Genomic DNA, 18,993 nt, shown 5'->3' on the forward strand with positions numbered 1-18,993 from the left:
ATGGCAACCGCAGTTGAGCAACCATGGCAACTGCAGTTGTCCGACATGGCAACCGTAGTTCAGCGACATGCCAATTGCAGTTAAATGAACATGGACGAGGGTCTGGACCATGGCAACTGCGGGCGCGCGGTGACCGTCACGCGTGGCGTGCGGGACCAGGAGATACGAGGCCTGACATACGGGCGTGTGGGCGCCCACACGCACGCGTGTGAGAGGGATCAGGAGGGAAAAAAAAAGGCATGTGAGCGGTAGTTATTTTGCCCACACGTAAATATGTGGGTTGTTCCTTTTATACACCACACAAAATGTGTGGGCGGACTCTCTAACGCCCACATGTGTGACACTTATCGGTGTTCAAAATGTATGGCTAGGCAATCCCCATGATCTTGTAATGATCCCTTTAAAAGTCATGATTAAATAAAGTTGAGTGGGGTTTCTAAAAAAGAACTTATGAAACATTTTCTTAGGCCGCAACGAGGCTACATCGCAAGGGGTACTACTGACATGTCTACAGCCTCTTTGACTCAAAGTATTTTCATAGGATTTTCTATGGAGTCTGAATTCGTAGGAATTTTCATTCGGTGATTGTTTGATTTGTATAATTTAACCCTATAGAAAATTTTCCTAATGAATCATTTCATAGGAAATCAAGCGTTCACTCCGACCTCTTAGAAATAATCTTTTGTTTTACCTCTACACAATCGAACAAACTCAAATCATATAGAATTGGAATGGATATGACATTCCAATTCTATGTTTTTCTTATTCTCGTGTTTGTATAGTTCTGCGAATCAATGAGGTCCATAGTATTAAAAGGCGTTGAATAGCTCTATACATATTTTCATTGTTCCTTGTGTTTACCGAACATCTTGTCTATGAAGAACAGTGATGATAACAACATAAAATACAACATAGTCACAATCGCCCTCTATAAGACTATGGTGTGCATGTCATAGATTGTTAGTATTTTTGCTTTTAAATGTTTAGCAGAATAAAAGGGTGGGCCCCTACTATACTGAGACTAGGTGGTTGAATTTTTGCGAAGATGCTTGCAGAGGAGCTTATAATGGCTGGATAGATGCTAGATGTTTGTCCTCTTACAAATAATGATGTGATATATGAAAGTGGGTTAATGATTTTGTTGGAGTGTGATGGTATTGTGGGGTGCCTGTAAGGATACCGTGGAACCATTCTATTGAGTGGTCCATTAATTTAAGTATTACCAGTTTCATGGACATATGAAATTGGGAGAAACCCCCTTAATTCATTAAAAAAACTTTTAAGTTGTGATTTCGAGTGTGCTTTTTGGTGAAAAGTATAAGTGCCTGAAGCTTCCATTTGTTACCAAAAAAGTGGCCACATAGGGGAGGAGGCGGCAGAGTCGGGATGGAGTGAGGGACGACAACTACGAGGCCATCAGCAGGATAGGGGGGAGGGGGCGATGCTGGGTGCAACGCGGTATGACCACGGGGCCGGAGGTAGAGGAGGAGGCGGGGCTGCTCGCGAGAGCTGGAGGTGAGCAGATGGGATCGAGGGTGGGAGGAAGGCGGTGCAGATGAAATCAGGAGGACGGTTTTAGTGTTATATAACGAAGATGCACGATTTGGTCTTCCGCCCATATTCTATTATTAGTTTGACACATTAACTTGTACTCGGGGATTCGCAAATGGCCGACTTGCAATGGAGATCACATGTCATATGTATGGGCCGCCTGGTTCGGGGGCGCAACACTACTAACGGTTCCATGGAAGTACAACACTCATGATCGACATAACTACTCTATTGGTGACTTTACCCTCGGCTTGCGTGGCCTGAAGATTAGCTAACTATTTCTCCACTCGACATCATTGTTGTTAGGCTGTTAGTGAAATGGGTTGAGGAGAGAATCAATCTGCAACACTGAGTCATCAATTGATCAATAATAATGTTGTCACCATTACATATGTATTGTATCTGCATCCGCGACTGGTTTTGATGATGCCACGAAATATACGATGTTTAGGTTGAGTATTGTAGGCTTGTTGACTGAATGATAATTTTTTTACTTAATTATGGATTTTGATGCTATAATGTTCGTGTGCTAGATTGTTGGTGTTAATTGCTTTAAAACTGGGCTTTTGGATGTGTGTGTTTTTGCGGCAGATAGAAGTGACTAAAATTTCACATTTTCAATCAATTTGTCCCCTCATTTAGCACAAATCCAAAAGAATAGGCACATGGGCATGTCATTGGAACTTGCACAATTTTAGTCGTTTTCTCCTTGATTTTAGCACAAACTCAAAATAACAGACACATGCAAGAGATTGATTTCTACTCAGCATTGATTAATTTTTAGTCGGTTTCTACCCGCCATCTACTCGGATTCAAAAGAATAGTTTCGCAAAAGAAAGATTCAAAAGAATAAGCACATGGGACAAAATGTCTAAACCTCGCACAATTTCCACTCGATTTTCTCCTCGCCTCTAACACAAATTCAGATCATTAACCGTATGCAACAGATCAACTAAAACTTATACAAATTTTGGTCAAGTTCTTCCCGCTGCAAATTTGAAAAGGTAGCAACAAAGGACAGATTGACTAAAACTTGCATTATTTCAGTTACTTCTGTCCAACAGAAGACAAAACCAGGTGCAAGATTGTAACCGGACGAACAAGGAAAATGTGACTAAAATGTCATTCTACCACCCATAAGTTACTCCCTCCATCCGGAAATACTTGTCCTAAATATGAATAAAATTGATGTATCTATAACTAAAACAAATCTAAATACAACCATTTTTAGGACAAGTATTTCCGGATGGAGGGAGTATATAAAGTTGGAATCTGTCAATTCTACACGTAAGAATTGAAAGACTCATGAGTTAAAGCATTTGCCTCCATGGTATATATTCTTTGAACTTTATTCTCTGTATATATCTAGCTATTTCAATATATATTTCTTGCGCATGTTGTAATGTCTGGTGCACTGAGTCAGATGATGGATCAGTTGAGCCCGACGGTGAAGGGCACGCCGGTTTGCGGCAGCCAGAAATCCCCGAGCACCATGTTGGCGACGGTGAAGTTGCCGGCGTCGACGGTGCTGTTGAGCACGTGGTACCCCGGCCAGTTCACCCTCCTGCTCGTGTCCGACCCAGCGCCGGAGTTGTCGTACTCGGCGTAGTAGAGCGTGGCGAGCGCGAAGTCGCCGCTCCACGGCATCCAGCCCGCCGGGTCGACGAGCCCGGCCACGTCCGACTGCATGATCACCGTGCGCGAGTACATCTTCCACGGCCGCCCCAGGTAGGTGGTGGTGGCGAAGGCCGTGTTGGCGGCGAGCTCCGGCGCGGCCACGATGGAGCAGCCCTGGATGGTGGTGCCCGTGTTCTGGTTCGGGTCGGAGCGGCCCTGCGCCGTGACGGTGTTGCTCTGGCCGGCCATGGGGAGGCGGTTGTAGAGCGTGCAGTCCTGGAACACGACGGCGGCGTTGCCGAAGACGTAGTCGACGGTGCCGTAGACGTCGCACGCGCGGTAGAACTGGCGGAGGGAGTGGGTGTAGAGCGTGTCCTGGTACCCCTCGAAGCTGCACTGGTAGAACGTCGAGAGGTCGGCCCCGCTCCGGAGCGCCACCGCCTGGTGCTTCGCCGGCCCCGCCGTGTTGCGGAACGTCATGTTCACCGCCACGAACCCTTGCCCGAGCACGGCTGCATGGTCGAATCTTCAAAGTTAGGACGCGCCCAGCACGTTCATCATGCAAGGCAGTAACGTAAGTGTAGTCAAGCTCACAACAGAAGCTCTAGAACATGTTGGGCAGTCGTGTCATGGGATCATGTCAATGGTAGGTACATTTCAACCGGCACTATAGAAATAGCACGGCCAAACTTTCAAACGAAGCCAAGCCAAAAGCGGAGTAAAGATAAAGGAAGCTAAATTGAGCAACGCACCGAACGTGGCGGAGTTGAAGGTGGTCCAGCCGTCGACCACGCTCCGGTTGCCGGTGATCACCGTCTGGCCGATGCCGTCGCCGACCATCATGACATACTTCTTGCTCTTGGGCACCACCACATTCTCCTCGTACACGCCCGCGGCCACGCGTATCACGAAGTACCCGCTGCTGGCGCCAAGGTTGCTCGGCGCCGCCGCCACGGCGTCCCCGACGGTCGTGTAGTTCCCCGCGCCGCTCTGGTCCACGGTCACCGCGCCGGCCACCGACACCGCCGCCACGGCCCCCTCGAGCGCCATCCTGCGCACCATCTCGTCGTCCGTGGCGTCGAACAGGCCCCTCCCGCGCTGCCGAGGCGGCTTCGCGGACGACGACGGCGCCGGCCTCGGCTTCCTGCCCTTGCCGCGGGGCACCCACGCCCGGGTGAAGAGCGAGAGCGAGATGCTGTAGAGCTTGGTGCTGTTGGCCATGGGCACGGCGAGGCCGCTGCGCACGGACCACGCCGACGCGGCGGCCTGCAGGCCGTCGGCGCACGTCTGCTGGTTGGTCAGGATGGCCGACAGCAGCGTCTGCACGTCCTCGGCCTGCGGGTTGAGGAGCGCCGACTTGGTGGTGTTCAGCGTGGCGCCGGCCGCGGAGAGGAAGTCGATGTTGAGCCCGGAGAGGAGCTGGCAGTCCTGCAGCGCGGCGACCGCGGCGCCGGAGAGGCCGCCGCGGGCGAGGTACCGGTTGACGAGGCCGAGGAACCGGTTGGCGTTGGAGAGGGACCTGGCGGCGGAGAAGCGGCCGTAGGCGTAGAGGTTGCCGGTGCCGTTGGCCGGGAGCACGGAGCGGCAGAATGCGGGGTCCGTCGTGTCGTCGCACGCCGTGGAGGGCGGCACCGGCGTGGCCGGCGGCGGGTCGGCGCGGGCCAGGAGGAAGAGCGAGAGCACGAGGAGGAAGGAGAGCGCCGCGGCAGGGTGGTACGCCGCCATGTTTGAGATGGCGATCGAGGTTGTCAAGTGCAGTGTCCCTGCTTGAGATGGCGATTGCACGAGCTGCGCCGGCCTTTTATAAGCAGATTCAGTGTGGGTGTGTGCAAGATAGGAGTCGTGGTGTTTTTGGAAGGTTGGCTGGTCTTTGGGGTCCCTGATTAAGAAACGCGTTTGGACGATGGTCGATCGGTTGGATGGCGGTGACGCCAAGGAAAAAAGAAGGAAGCACTGCTCAAGGGACAAGTCAAACCCTCGAGCTGGAGATGCATGTGATGCATTACACGGGGGAGGCGACGTTTGCATGGGTTGGTTTGGTAGGATTCAATCAAATGACACTTCTTCTTCCATGGGTTAACAAATTACAGCAACATGTATTGTGATTCATTGGACATGTGCAATGTGTGTGTTTAGGGGAATATGTAATGCGTGTTTTTTTTGGGTTTTTTTGCGAGTAATATGTAATGCGTGTTAATCCTATATGTGGTTGGGTTATATATCCCTGTCGGGGATTGCCAAAATAAAAACCAATAAACCAGGACAAAAATGTAAAGCGGATATGGGGCCAAAACTCAGTTGATATGTGCCAAAGCACAAAAACCATACACCATTCGTGAATGCTTCTTTTCGTGTACTATCATCTTTATCTTGCTTCTCTTAGATTTGGAGAAAACTTAATACTAACTCGGATCCATATTACTTGTCGTACTAAAGCTGCGACAAGTAACATGGATCGGAGGGGAGTAGTGCTTTCTCTACATAAAAATGTTTAATCTTCCGGGATTGCTAAATCTCAGTCGACTGAATCTAACCAAGTCTAAGTCGAAGCTATATTCATGGGATCTTACATTAACATCCGTGCAAAATTTTCATTTTTCTTTTTCTTTTTTCTTTCTTACATGTTATGTCACTTGATTTAGACTTGGTTAAGTCTTAGTCTACTGAGACCTAACCATAACCTTAATCTCCTAGTAGAAATATTTTTTTTACAAAATGTTTCATCCAATTAATTTAAATATAGTTTTTTGCTGAAAATATTTGTTTTTTTAGTGAACATGTAGTTAAACATAGACATACATACATGATAGTCAGACACTCACACATCATGCACTAAAATCTAGAGTCTCCGTGTTTCAGTATTAATGAAGTCATTTTCTACTAAAAGAATAGCATGCCTTAAATGAGGCATGTAGAGGATCAAACCTTCTTTTTGCATGGTAATACATGTCTCATCAAAAAATAAAGATTCTGTTACAAGCCACGTAAACACCGAGATTACAGGGCTGAAAAGATAGGATAATCCTACGCAAAAATCCAACGCATATACCTCTCAACCATGGAAAAGGAGACAAATCACCTCTTCGCCCGAGCTCGACGTGCCCCATCGCTGATCTGCAACTTTACGAACCTCCGAAGCAGTGGTGGAGCCACCTCCCGGGGACCCTGGGCAGCTGCCCGGGCTCTGCCCAGAAATTCCCACTTGATTATAAAAGGAGATGGGGAATTAATCATCAGTTTTAGTAGGCAAATGCCCATAACCACATCTCCTTGTATTTTGCCCCGGCTCCATGTACTGGCTAGCTCCACCACTGCTCCGAAGTAGTTTGCCTGAAGTAAAATCATTGTCGTTGAAAGAATCAGACCAGGGCAACGTGTCTCCGGACACGCCATCAAACTCCAGAACTGACACCCTTGCACGACTACGATGTCGGAGGAGAAAACCAGAACTGTCAGCCCAAGGTTTAACCATGGTGGATTAGGAGTACAACCACAATTTTATTTTTTTTGGAACCATGCAGAAGAATTGTATGCAGATTACATTTAGATTAGAAAAGAGGAGCCCAAAGGGCTCATACAAGGTTCAGCAACCATAGAAGTACATGGATCAACCCAAACAGAGACAGAGACAAGAACAAGAGAACACTCTCCTAAGTACAAAAAACAAACAACATGCCCTAGAGCCTCAGTTATCCGAAACATTTTATCTAGCCAGACTTAGCGTATATTTCATGCCTTATTTGAATCTTTAGTGTTCCTCCAATTTCGAAAACATTGCATACATGGGGCCATAGACTCCCTCCCTTCCTTGACTCAGCAGGTCAGCATCCTTGAATGAATCCTTGGTGGCTCTCTCCTAGTAGGAAAACACCTTGCTTGAAGATTTGGTGGCGCCGTCAAAAAGCACTAAACCCATTTGCCCGGTGCAAAGCTGAACCTAACGAACTCCACTGTGTTTGCTGCTGATCAAGGCACAACTAACGAGATCCACACGTCCGATTACGCCAGAGTGTTGAGATTTTACAGCCACAAGAATCACATTGTATTTCTGTGGTCTCGTGCGTTCCACGCAGTTAGGCAACCACTAAGCAGATCGAATGAATGAATAGGGTCACCGCCCTAGCTAGTGCCAGTGGATTTAGTGGACGTGTTGGCGTCCGGCCGGTGGCTAAGTAACTCGTGCTACTAGCTAATTACTCTTAAACTAGTGTAGTAGCGTGCATGCATTGATCCTACTGGAACTTTAGCTTAGCGTCGACCGTGTGTTTAACTAGACCGAATTGAATCGTGCGCGCCACGGATTCGGTGGCCTCGAGTGAGCGATCCACAGCCTCTGATCGCGCGAAAAGTGAAGAATGGAGTGGTGCGGTCTACAATTCGACTGTAGTTTAACGAATCAAGATTTAGCTACCTATATACTTCCTCTGTTTCAAATTACTTATCACAGGTATGGATGTATCTAGATGTATTTTAGTTCTAGATACATTTATTTCTGTGACGAGTAATTTGAAACGGAGGGAGTAGATTGCCAACATTTATATCAAACCCCAGCGGCACTCAACAGTCGACGGCGTGCGGGCTCGGAAATCTACTGGTGGAACGAGGCGAACGTGCGTACCAGAGCACGGACAACTTCAACTCTGAAATTCTTCTTCAACGTTGAGCTTCTACCTCTATTGTGTACTAGTACGAAAGTACTAGACTATTAGAGCTTTTCACTTGTTTCTACGGCTGCCCTTGCGGTTTTACTCGGGGTTTCGACGAAATGGCAGCTGCCATGCCAAGCATAAAGCATTTCTAGCTAGCTACCCGTCGCCGATCAGCTTATTAGTCCATGGAAACAGCAACGAACTGAAGCTACTCAGACTCTGAGCAAAAGGAAATGCATGCTAGTACTAGTAGTGGAGGAGGAACTTTCAATGCTATGTGCCCGATATGGTCTGTCGGCCAAGCCTAGTGGAGGACGGTGACCCTTTGACGGCTGGCCGCATTCCAGTCTGAATCAAGTTCGGCAGATCCGGAAAACACACATCTTTTTTTGTCTCTACGTAAGAAGATGCAAACCTGCTGTGTGTCTGGACTCTGGACTCTGGAATGGAAGAGGAGAAGCGACCAAAGTCTGACCGAACGATCACATACATGAGGTCCCAGCTTGCTGAGCGCACCCTATATGCGCCAAATAATTTAGTAGTAATTCCAAAGAAAGTCAACAAACTCCATGTCTTTTTTGGAATCAAATATGATGAAGTACTAGTATTCATCCCTGCAAAAAAAAGTATTTGTATTCATGTAAAAGTTTGGCCAACGAATGATTTCCCATCGACTTCACGCTGAAAAAATAACAAATCTATGACGACAATGTAGCACGATATAGTGTCTTTTGGGGAATCTTTAACCCAGGATACAATAAAAGTCATTCCCTGGTAAATGAGGCTGTCATCGTTACGTAATATGATTGGATAACATTCCGATTAACCAACATGTAGGAGTATTGCCAACCGACTAATGCATTGTCCCAAAACGAAAAACTCATGATCTGCAAAGTCTAGACGATCCATTCACCGAAGATGAGATTAAAGAGGCAATCAATCAAATGCCTGGCAACAAGGCTCTGGACCCGAACAGCTTCACGAGCGCCTTCTTCGAACGCTGTTGGGACATCATCAAATATGATGTGATGAGGGCGATAAATTACTTCTCGGGCCTTCATTCTTCACAACTGGAGTGGCTAAATTCCGCCAACATTGTGCCCCTGTCCAAGAAAGTGGGGCGAAAGGCATCACCGACTATAGGCCAATTAGCCTCATTCACATCACCACAAAATCATTGTCAAGGTGCCTGCAAACTGGCTTGCTCCTCACATATGGACAACCTTGTCTCCAATGCCCAAAGCGCCTTCATAAGGAAAAGGAATATTCATAACAACTTCATGTCCGTGCGCAGCCTTGCGAGACGACTGCACAAAGCAAAAAAAAGAAAAAAGAAAAAGAAACATCCCTCCTTTTCAAGATAGACATCCGCAAGGTTTTTGACTCTATAAAATGGGAATACATCCTCGATCTCCTGCAACGGCAAGAGTTCCCAAACAAGTTCCGAGAATGGATCACCACTCTTTTCTACTTCATCATTGAGAATGTTGCTAAACGGCATCCCCGACCCTCCTATCAAGCATTGTCGGGGACTACGATAAGGCGACTCCCTACCCCCGTTGTTGTTTGTCATTGCCATTGACCCTCTTCAACGGATTCTTAACTTGGCCACCCGTCATGGCCTGCTGCATAGGATAAGAGGGCGGAAAACTATATTTCATACATCCGTTTTCACGAACGATGCTGCAATTTTATGGCCCCAATTAGAGAAGACATCGACAACCTATCATGCGTCCTCTAGGGTTTCGACGACCGACTGAGTTTGGAGGGCTTTGTATCCTAAACCTTACAAAATTTCTCACCTTCTTAGACTCCGATGACCATGGTACCACTGGAAGGACCCTACCAAGCTTTGGGTGGGAATGGAAAACCCTTGCGATGAAGCGGACCTCGAGGTCTTCTAAGCCTCCACGAATATCATCGTGGGCAATAGAGCACGAACACCATTCTGGGACTCGCCATGGGAGCAAGCCAAAAGAGATTGCACCGATCATCTTTGAGGCCTTGAAGGGGAAGCGATGGAAGGCTAGGGAGGCAATGAAAGACGATGCTTGGGTGGAGAAAATTAAGCCGCCTCATACTTGGGACTTTGGGCTTCATCATGTTATTTGTTACCCTTTGGGCATGCCTACATAACACCCCTTTGAAACAAGGGTCTTCCAGCACAAATCTTCCCCTCCATTTGTCATCTTCAACATGATCAAGAACGATGCAGCCCTTCGGAAGTCACACACGCAAAGCATTTGGAAAACTAATGACAGGAGAGTAACAATTTTGTAACAAGGGGGACACTGTAATATCACTCTAACTTATTATTTAATGGATGAGACTAAGCTTTTGCCTCCGTTTCCAAAAAAAAGCGTCAGTTGCATAACACTGAATTATAATATCAAGTAGGAGGATGGCATCAGTCGCATAACACTGAATTATGGTATCAAGAAGGTACAGACACTCTAAATGCCACTGGAGGCACAAGGGTTTCAGATAGCAAACAGTACACCAATATCAGAATTCCCATAAAACAGACAAAAGCAGTCATTTTGCCAACTTACACTACATGTGGACATTTCTAGCTCCATCACTAGCTCTTGAACAAAGAGGTAGCTGTTCATCACACAAGGGTCATCGGCTGAGGTCGATTGAGTTGTTATGCCGCAACTGGATGCCTGATGATCCCACGCCCTTCGTCAAGGACAAAGCTGTTGTCACTGAAGTGAGAGCTGGAGAAGAACGGCCTCAGGTCGTAGATCTCATATTCTTGGGCCTGGATTCATAGACAAGAACATCAGCACACTGACAGACAGCGGAGGGACATGCAGCAGTATTGCTTGGGCAACGAAGAATCATGGACACAGGTGTTCATAGCTCTTACCTTGTTCTTCAGGTCATCCACTTTAACCTCAACGTGAGTCAGGCGTGTGGTTGATCCAGACACGATTTCTTCAAAGTGCAGCGCCTCCTTGACCAGGGTGCGCAGAAGGAGCAGAAGCAGTTCATTGTAATCCTTCTTGTACGTCATGTACTTCCGGAAATTCTGCAGAGACAACAGAAGTTTGTTAAAAACTACCAACTAGGCAAAAAGAGAAGCAAGATTTTTACTCTGAATATAAGATCATTGAGTATCAAGACATATCATGCAAATGAATGACATATTTGCTAACAGAACTGCATTAGGTAGTCCACTTCAGTTCAAACCAACATATATATATATATATATATACTTTGGCACTAGTGGGAAACACAACAGCAGTTAAGTTCAACTGTTCAAAAGTTACCTTCTGAAGTGCTTTCTGGACACCAAATTTCTGGGTTGAGATGAACGAGTCAAGCAGCACACGAATGGCCATGTCCACATCTTCCTGAGACACATAGCTTCGCAGATGCATCTTTGCATGTGCCTCAGACATTCGAATGATTGATTCAATATGCCTTACTGCAATGGGGACTCCTTGACCGTGCTGCAAAAAAGAGTTGCAAACAATTACTTCCTGGTTTTCAAGAATATTAATTTTCAAATATTTGACCTAATCATTCAACAAGGCTAGGAAAAGTGGTGGCTTACAGATGATTCACGTCGAAGTTCAGCATAGACATGGCTGATCTTGTCAAGGTCAGCATCATGTATTTTGGGGAATACATTCAACTTAGCATATGTGATATACTTCTTCAGCATGTCTTGAGAAAGGATCTGGCAAAGGAGGATTTTGTTAGAGGTGCAAATTTGAGTAAAATGTTAGCTTCTTACAGACAAGTGCAAGGGATAAGTACATCTGGGTCAGCATTCCGGGCAACAGTCAATGGATCATCCTCCTCATCAGCTACAACTCTATCTTCAAGATTACCACCCTTGGGCTGAGATCTGGCATGGCTATCTACAACAAACCTTGCAAGCATTTCATCCATAAATGGGTCAACAATATCCTGCATTGCAGTAAGAAAACTCAGTATTGACAGACAACCAAGCACTGGACAAAATATATTACATGGAGAACTACAAACCTTAACAACACAGAGGACATCAAAACGTGAAATGATTGGATCTGTTAGTTCAACATTTTGAGTGAATGTCTTCGAAGAATCATATCTGCAAAGTCAACATGTTGAGGATCAAGATGTTGCCTAATAAGAGTGCAAGTATAACTAGCATTGCAAGTAATTCAGCTTACCTTCCTCCAACTGGGTTTGCTGCAGCAATAACACTGCATCGAGCTTGAAGGGATGTGACAATCCCTGCCTTTGATATGCTGATACTTTGTTGCTCCATGGCTTCATGAATACTTACCCTGGAACAATCAGCAGGAAATAAATTAATATTCAGCACACTGAAACATTAAATGCTAATCATGCAACATCAAAAGGGTATTTCATACCTATCTTGATCATTCATCTTATCAAATTCATCAATAAGGCATATGCCTCTATCAGCAAGAACCAGTGCACCTCCCTCAAGGGTCCACTCCCGTGTTACTGGATCCTTGTGAACTGCTGCTGTGAGTCCAACAGCAGAAGCTCCTTTCCCAGTTGTGTATACAGCCCTGTGTCCTGTTTTCTCAACATACCTACAGAACAACAGTTAGTGGAGAATTATCTTACAAGGAACTGATGAAAAAGATTTATTCCACTTTATCCTTACTTGAGAAATTGGGATTTCGCAGTGCCTGGGTCACCCAAGAGGAGACAGTTAATATCACCTCTTAGGCGATGCTTTCCCTTCACGTTCTTTTCTTGCCCGCCAAACATAGCTAGTGCAATGGCAGTCTTGATATCTTCATGACCATAAATGGATGGTGCAATTGATTTGACAATCTGTAAACCCAAAGTTCTGGTTGTTAACAAGGCTAGTTATCTATCATAGTCACTGGAAGAGATTTACAGATTCAGGGACAAACCCTTTCACTGATACGAGGATCCTTTGACAACTTCTCAATCTCAGCCTTGTCCTCATCTGTTAATTTGTATGCAGAGAACAGATCCTGCTTCTTTGATACATAGTTTGCCTCCACCACTGTGGCAAAAACTGGGAAACCATTCTTTGTATTTAAAGACAGGTCGAAATTGTTTGTGTATATCCCTGTAACCTCCTGAAATGGATAATAAGTATTAATCAACATGTTCTTTCTAGAGTAATATATAAGAACCAATAAGAGGAGTCTGGAGAGCATTACAATTTCCTCTCCTGGACGAGCACAGTCAATCAGATCATTCAGAAGTATTACTTCCTTGTACCTGGGAAGCCTGCCAGCAGGAACAATCCCTGGGCTTTCCTGAAGAGTGAGTTTCTGATAGTTCCTGTATATAGTCTTCCAAAGGAAAATACTTCAGTCATGCATACCAAATGAAGAAAAATCAATATCATGCAAGGAGAAAAATAGTAGTACTAAGCTTAACTGTTTAATGTTACTTACTTGCTCAACGTTGACAGTAAATGGACCTTTGGATTGGCATTCAGGGCAAGACCCAACCCTTACTTCAGTGTAAGAGTTCTGGAAGAAAGGACCCAGGACAGTTCCACATTTGCTACAGTCATACTTGACCTGCTGCAGCTGAGGGAACACACCTGACCTTCGAGTAACAACACCCCCGATTCGAATCATTGTGTTCAGATGAATTTGCCTGAACAATGACAACTAGGATTAAGGACATAAATTTAATTTGGGGGCTAAGAGATAACATGGTAAAAAGGTGTGTTCTCCACCTGATATTGCGTATTTGATCATAGACAGGAAGGTTGGTGATTCGCACATATATTTTCTGATGGATGTTTCTGTAATTCTTGTGGAGATCAAAAACAACATTTTTGCCCACTTCCTCCATAACCTCCAGCACTGATTGAGGTGCATCAGCCAACCAGATGGCAATGTTTGGGTGTATATAAATAAATTGCTTGTAGTCTATCTCCAAACTACACTTGTTAGCTGCAAAACATGGAAGTAAAGGTTACAAGATGCCAATTGTTATAACCAGTATAGTGCAGCCTCTTTCATGTAAACTGGGGAAGTGGAGAAAAACAGTACCTAAAACCATCTCATTAATTAGTCTGACATATTCGAACTCTCCTTGTTCATTCTTAGGGTTTACATATGTAAGAAGAAATTCTTTAAATTTCTTTGCAATGAAGCGCCGGACTTCATCTCTTGTGACCCACTCTCTAAGTGTTCCTTGCACACGATACATGTTCATCTCATCTTCTTCATCAAATTCATCCTGCAGAAAATATAACCATTTGAAAACTGGACAACCATATAGGCCCTTCAAACATGAGTTGCCTACTTCAACTGAAATATCTAGAAAATAGGAACAAAATTAATTGCAAATGCTAAACAACAGCATGACTAATTTCCACTCAAACTGAAAATACCTCATATCCATCATCATCAGTCTGATCAGTCATAGGCACATCACCACCAGAATATGGCTGAGATCTTCCAGGTGAACTAGGAGTGAGACCATCACCATCATCATCACTTCTGGGTGTTCTTGGTCCTCCACTTGGTTGTCTAAAATTAGCCCTGTGCCTTTTAGGACGCCTAAAGTTAATATCCTCATCTGTATCTGCACAATTAAAAAATGTTGTCTTTAATTTACAATGACTGACATCCAAGCATTTGCTTTTTATGTTATTGATCAAGGATACCCACTACAGAGGAAAACTCACAAGTCATAACCATCCATATGAGGATACTATTACTAAGATCTTCAAGCAAATCCAAGCTTGCTTATTTTTGTATACATAGTGACCCTGATTTTTGAAGATACATCACATCTTTTGATAAATGGATGACGGTCAGAAAAATACACAATGTAAATATGATACTACTTATTGATATTTTCAGAAAAAATCAGCATTATTATATGGGCTTCAAAGTTCCTACCCATGACACTTCTATCAAACTTGAAACCACAAAGGAAAAAATATGCTCATTTCAACCATACTAAAAAGGGAACATTTCACCACAACAATATGAAAAATAAACATAACCCAAATACTCAAGCAGCAATTCAAACAAACAGAATATAAGTGCAAAGGAAAAAAGGTAAGGTTTGTCCTAATACACCATAGAAAATAAGAACTGTGTGTGATGCCATTACCCTGATCATGAAGCATACGAGGCAATTTTCGATCAGCTGTTGCACCAGTCCTCACATCCCTTGCATGAAGTTCCGCTTCTGCAGCCCTTCGATCAGCCATGATCTCATCCAGGTTCCTCTCATCCTCTATTGAGTCATCTAACCCAACTGACTCATACTGGTCCTGCTCATCCATTCTTCGGTAATCACTGCAAAAGGTGGGAAAAAATAAGAGGACTAGCAAGAACTTCACAATTTCGAACATGTTTGTGTTTGTTTGAGGTATGGCTTATTTCATACACACTAAAACATGCAATCCTATAGTTAACTTAACTATCTTGAAACCAAACTGTATGGCAAAATGAATTATTACTCAACAATGCAGTTTCCAAGATATCAACAAATCCACAAAGTAAAAAAACACTAGCAAAACTGGACAGCAGAAACTGATCAACAAATCCTATTCAGACAACCATTTTCATCAAAAAGGGATAGGACATGACAGGCACCAGTTCATATAGGCAACTGAAATTGGTAAACTGAAATATAACCGAACAAATTACTGAGCACAAACACAAGGTTTTAATATTCAATACTGGAAAGCAGGTTAGCAGACATTTCTACATTGTAAAGTTCAAGGAACTAACAAAACATTAAAGGTAGCAAAAAAGACACAATCAGGTGAAGTGTTTGACTATTCCCTTGTCTGTGCCACAAATCTGCCTATTTATGAAGTAAATCTAGGCCGCAATCCCTAGATTCTCAACCACCAAAAGTCGCTGAATAATCAATTTATTGCCAGATCTAACGGACTAAACCTGTCAACTACTAGTAGAAACACCTAAACGCTGTCCCAAATAACACTAGATCCGGAAAATCTCCGGCTCAGACGTTTCTGTCTTACTTGAGGTAGTCGTCGTTGAAGAGGTCCTCCCCGTCGTCTTCCTCCTCGTCGCGGATAACGGTGGCGCCGTCGTCCTCGGGGAGCACGTTGGGGTCGACCTCCGCCTCGCCATCGTCGTCCGAGTAGGAGGACGGGTCGGTGGCGCCGCGGCTGGTGGTGGTGTTGGGCGGCAGCCGGTCGGTGCTGAAGCCCGGCGAGCCCGGGGTCGACGGCGCGTTGTTCTCCGAGTCGTCCTGGGAAAAGCAAATCAGCCGGCGAGAAGGTTAGATCCGGAGGCGGCGGCGGCCGCGCGGGGCGGCGGCGTGGGTCGGGGAGAGAGGGGAAGCTGGGGGAGACGGGCCGCTTACCATCCGCGGGGTCGGAGGAGGATCCGGTGGAGGACGCGTGCGGCTGTGCGCCGAGGCTAGGGTTTCGGCGGGAAGGGGGGAATGGTGGGGAGAGACTGTGTTTCGGCGGGAAGGGGATATATTGGGGGAGAGGGAGAGAGGGTTTCGGCGGGAAGGTGGGGTGGGTGATGGCGGGAACGGCAGGCGGTACCGGCGTCGTTGTGATGCAACAAATGGGCCGAAAGCCTTGTGCCATCGTGGGCTGAGAGTTGGGAGAAGCCTAAGGTGACCCACCCAACACCTCTGCGTTGCCTCCGTAAGCCCAGGACCATACTGAGCCTTTGCACAGGTGCGGTACATAGTCCTCTAAGCTATATAACGCCTACTGCGACGCTACCTTCCATCTCGCCGGAAGTTTTTTCGCGCCTGCTAGGCCGGCCCGGACCAATAGGATAGAGGTTTTACGCGCGTTTTTTTTCTCTACTGTGTGTTTTCTGTGTTGGTTTTTATTTGGTTTTCTTGCGGGTTCTGGTTTTTTATGTTTATTTCGGTTTTCTGTGTCAGTTTTCAATGGTTTTCTTTTGGGTTTTGGTTTGAAGTGTTTTTTTACATATTTCTTGGGGTCTTTTTCAACATAAATTCTAGATCGTGTGCGCACACAATTTGATGAAAATGAGTGGCCGAGCTACGCGACAAAACAAACTGAAACAAGATTGCAACACTCTGCATGCATGCGTGAAGGCTTAGTGGGTTTTTTTTTGCAGACGTACGAGGCCATCATACATGAGTTGCATGCAACTTTACGTGTATTTTCACATAAAATCAAAAGGTCATGTCTTTTAACCCCGTATCAGAATTAATATCCTTCGTTGTTAGGATCCTCTTGACGTTAATGGACAAAAAAAATCAATGTCAACTTTGGTGTGATATGGTGCGACCTTATTACTACATGCTGCAATTTTAGTACTACATGGTGTATTTTTTTTCAAAATCAATTTTGAAGTGGCATGCTCCAACCTCCTATGAGGTTGCAACGTGACAAACATGGCAACCAACTTTTTGTGACATGCAAATAGTCTGATGCCCGGCTAACTACCTAGTAGTAGATGTGCAACTCATGTCCCTACTTGTAGATGTGATGTGTAGTTTTCACTATTGGCACACCCTATCCCACCAATGCTACCAATGATAGGGGCAACTTAGTCTCTTTTTTGAGCCGATTGCCTAGTAGTTCATGTGCAACTCCTTCCCTTCCCTATTTGTGGATGTATAGTTTCAGTTGATGGGGCCAACATATGAAAAGTTGCACATAGTTTGTTAGGCAATTGGTGGGGCAACAAATTAAGTTGCTTATCTCACTGGCAGAGATAGTTGGATGGTGAAAACTGCACATTCATGAGGGCAGTGAAAAAACTCATATAGGCAGGGCACAAAAGTTGCACATATCAATAGCGGCGGTGGTTTGGACGGGGCGCTAGCAGATAAAACTACATGTCCACAGAGTGTGGGGGGAAGTTGCGCATCACTGTTAGGCATTTGGTTGGGGCAGCATCTAAAGTTGCACATCTACTGCTAAGTAGTTGGCCAATGCAGCAAACAATGAAAACTGCGCATCCACGAGCAGGAGAAAGTTGCACATCGACTACTAGGCAGTTGATCTAGGCAACAGACGAAGTTGGGCATCTCACTGCTAGGGGTTGTTTGGGATGAAGATGTCATACGTGCATTTTGCAACATTATTTCTTACTGTAGTTTATCCTACTAATGATGTATTTCACAACATGGTGCAAGCTTTCTCTCTTAAAATGCAAGTTATAAAAAGAGAGAGGGGTTAATAGCAGCTGAAATTCTGAGCCTGAAATAGCAACATAAGATAAAGCAATTATTTGAAGCTCAAAACGGTGGATTCTTAGAGAATTATTTTGGAATGTATTTTGTAAGAGACTGTTTTGAGTCCAATTGTTCAATGACATGGTTATATTTATCTTAATTATTTCTCTTGTAGTTGTGGGGGCTTGCATGGAGAGTATAATCATGAATAGGTATTAGTTCAAGTTGGGACAATACCTTAGCTCTGGTCCATCTAGGCCAATGTAAGTCGATGAATGATGGTAAAAGTAACTTGGCGATATTTCCATGTGTCCTCAAGATCATTTTGATCACTATAAAAAGTACAACTGGCTTGTCCTTATCACAATTAAGGATCGAGTCACTTGCCACGCCTTACTATGTCTGTTACTTGTTACCTTGTTGCAAATTATCTTGCTATCAAAATATATATCAAACTTTTTTACAACACTTGCGGTGAAAACCTTACTACAAACTGCCTATCAAATTCATCTGCTCATCGTTGGGTTCAACACTCTTACTTGTTGAAAGGACTATGATTGATCTCCTATACTCGTGGCCATCAAGGTACCATCGGTGAATACTGCATGTCCACGGGTATGGGGAAATTGCAAGGCGACTGTCAGGCAGTTGCACATCAAACGCTACATAGTTGCACCTCGCGAAACATACTATACATAATCTAGTTTCAAAAGGCACATCACGGTGATTCAAACAGTGAAAAAGATCTTAATTTTGATGCACACTTTGGAGTTATGCCTTTTTTAATTTTCAAAACCGTGAATTGAATGAAAAACATCACAAAACACATGCATCGTAGGGTGACCGTGGGAGCATCCAACAAGTTGGGAAAAAAGGGAAACAGATGAAAAAGCTTTTCTAGCTAAGGAAGGGGACAAAAAAGTTTCCTAAAATGACCAGCTGCCGGGGAGCACTAGGGGACAACCATTTGCCCGCTAGATGTGTCTTCTTCTCAACACATGATTACTTTTTCACACACGCTGTACATTTTTGTATACACCAGAAATAA

At 44.8% G+C, this 18,993-nt stretch overlaps 2 protein-coding genes across 2 annotated transcripts; both read right to left on the bottom strand.

The window, feature by feature from the left end:
- Window positions 1–2,649: 2,649 nt before the first annotated feature.
- On the bottom strand, window positions 2,650–4,919 carry LOC125518939 (pectinesterase). Its single transcript, XM_048683826.2, has 2 exons — window positions 3,921–4,919; window positions 2,650–3,680 (listed from the first exon to the last, which is right to left on the bottom strand). Exons 1-2 carry the CDS (start codon window positions 4,891–4,893, stop codon window positions 2,983–2,985), a joined length of 1,671 nt encoding a protein of 556 aa, XP_048539783.1. The 5' UTR covers window positions 4,894–4,919; the 3' UTR covers window positions 2,650–2,982.
- Window positions 4,920–10,198: 5,279 nt separating this feature from the next.
- On the bottom strand, window positions 10,199–16,279 carry MCM2 (minichromosome maintenance (MCM2/3/5) family protein). The gene is made up of 18 exons (XM_048683836.2): window positions 16,137–16,279; window positions 15,790–16,022; window positions 14,907–15,094; window positions 14,176–14,369; window positions 13,832–14,021; window positions 13,513–13,732; window positions 13,223–13,430; window positions 12,983–13,117; window positions 12,707–12,898; window positions 12,451–12,623; window positions 12,188–12,376; window positions 11,984–12,100; window positions 11,817–11,901; window positions 11,586–11,738; window positions 11,380–11,505; window positions 11,093–11,275; window positions 10,690–10,851; window positions 10,199–10,581 (listed from the first exon to the last, which is right to left on the bottom strand). The coding sequence occupies exons 1-18, from the start codon at window positions 16,137–16,139 to the stop codon at window positions 10,465–10,467; spliced, it is 2,868 nt and encodes a 955-aa protein (XP_048539793.1). The 5' UTR covers window positions 16,140–16,279; the 3' UTR covers window positions 10,199–10,464.
- Window positions 16,280–18,993: the final 2,714 nt, after the last annotated feature.

This window comes from Triticum urartu, chromosome 1A (assembly GCF_056163025.1).
Source record: "Triticum urartu cultivar PI428250 chromosome 1A, HENAU_Tu73, whole genome shotgun sequence".
Taxonomy (NCBI): Eukaryota; Viridiplantae; Streptophyta; class Magnoliopsida; order Poales; family Poaceae; genus Triticum; species Triticum urartu.

Coding starts and splice junctions, on each gene's coding strand:
- LOC125518939 (XM_048683826.2), bottom strand. CDS start 4,893: ATGGCGGCGTACCACCCTGCCGCGGCGCTCTCCTTCCTCCTCGTGCTC. Junction 3,681..3,920: donor CTTCAACTCCGCCACGTTCG/GTGCGTTGCTCA, acceptor TCGACCATGCAG/CCGTGCTCGGGCAAGGGTTC.
- MCM2 (XM_048683836.2), bottom strand. Junction 12,899..12,982: donor CTCGTCCAGGAGAGGAAATT/GTAATGCTCTCC, acceptor TATCCATTTCAG/GAGGTTACAGGGATATACAC. Junction 10,582..10,689: donor TGGATGACCTGAAGAACAAG/GTAAGAGCTATG, acceptor CTATGAATCCAG/GCCCAAGAATATGAGATCTA.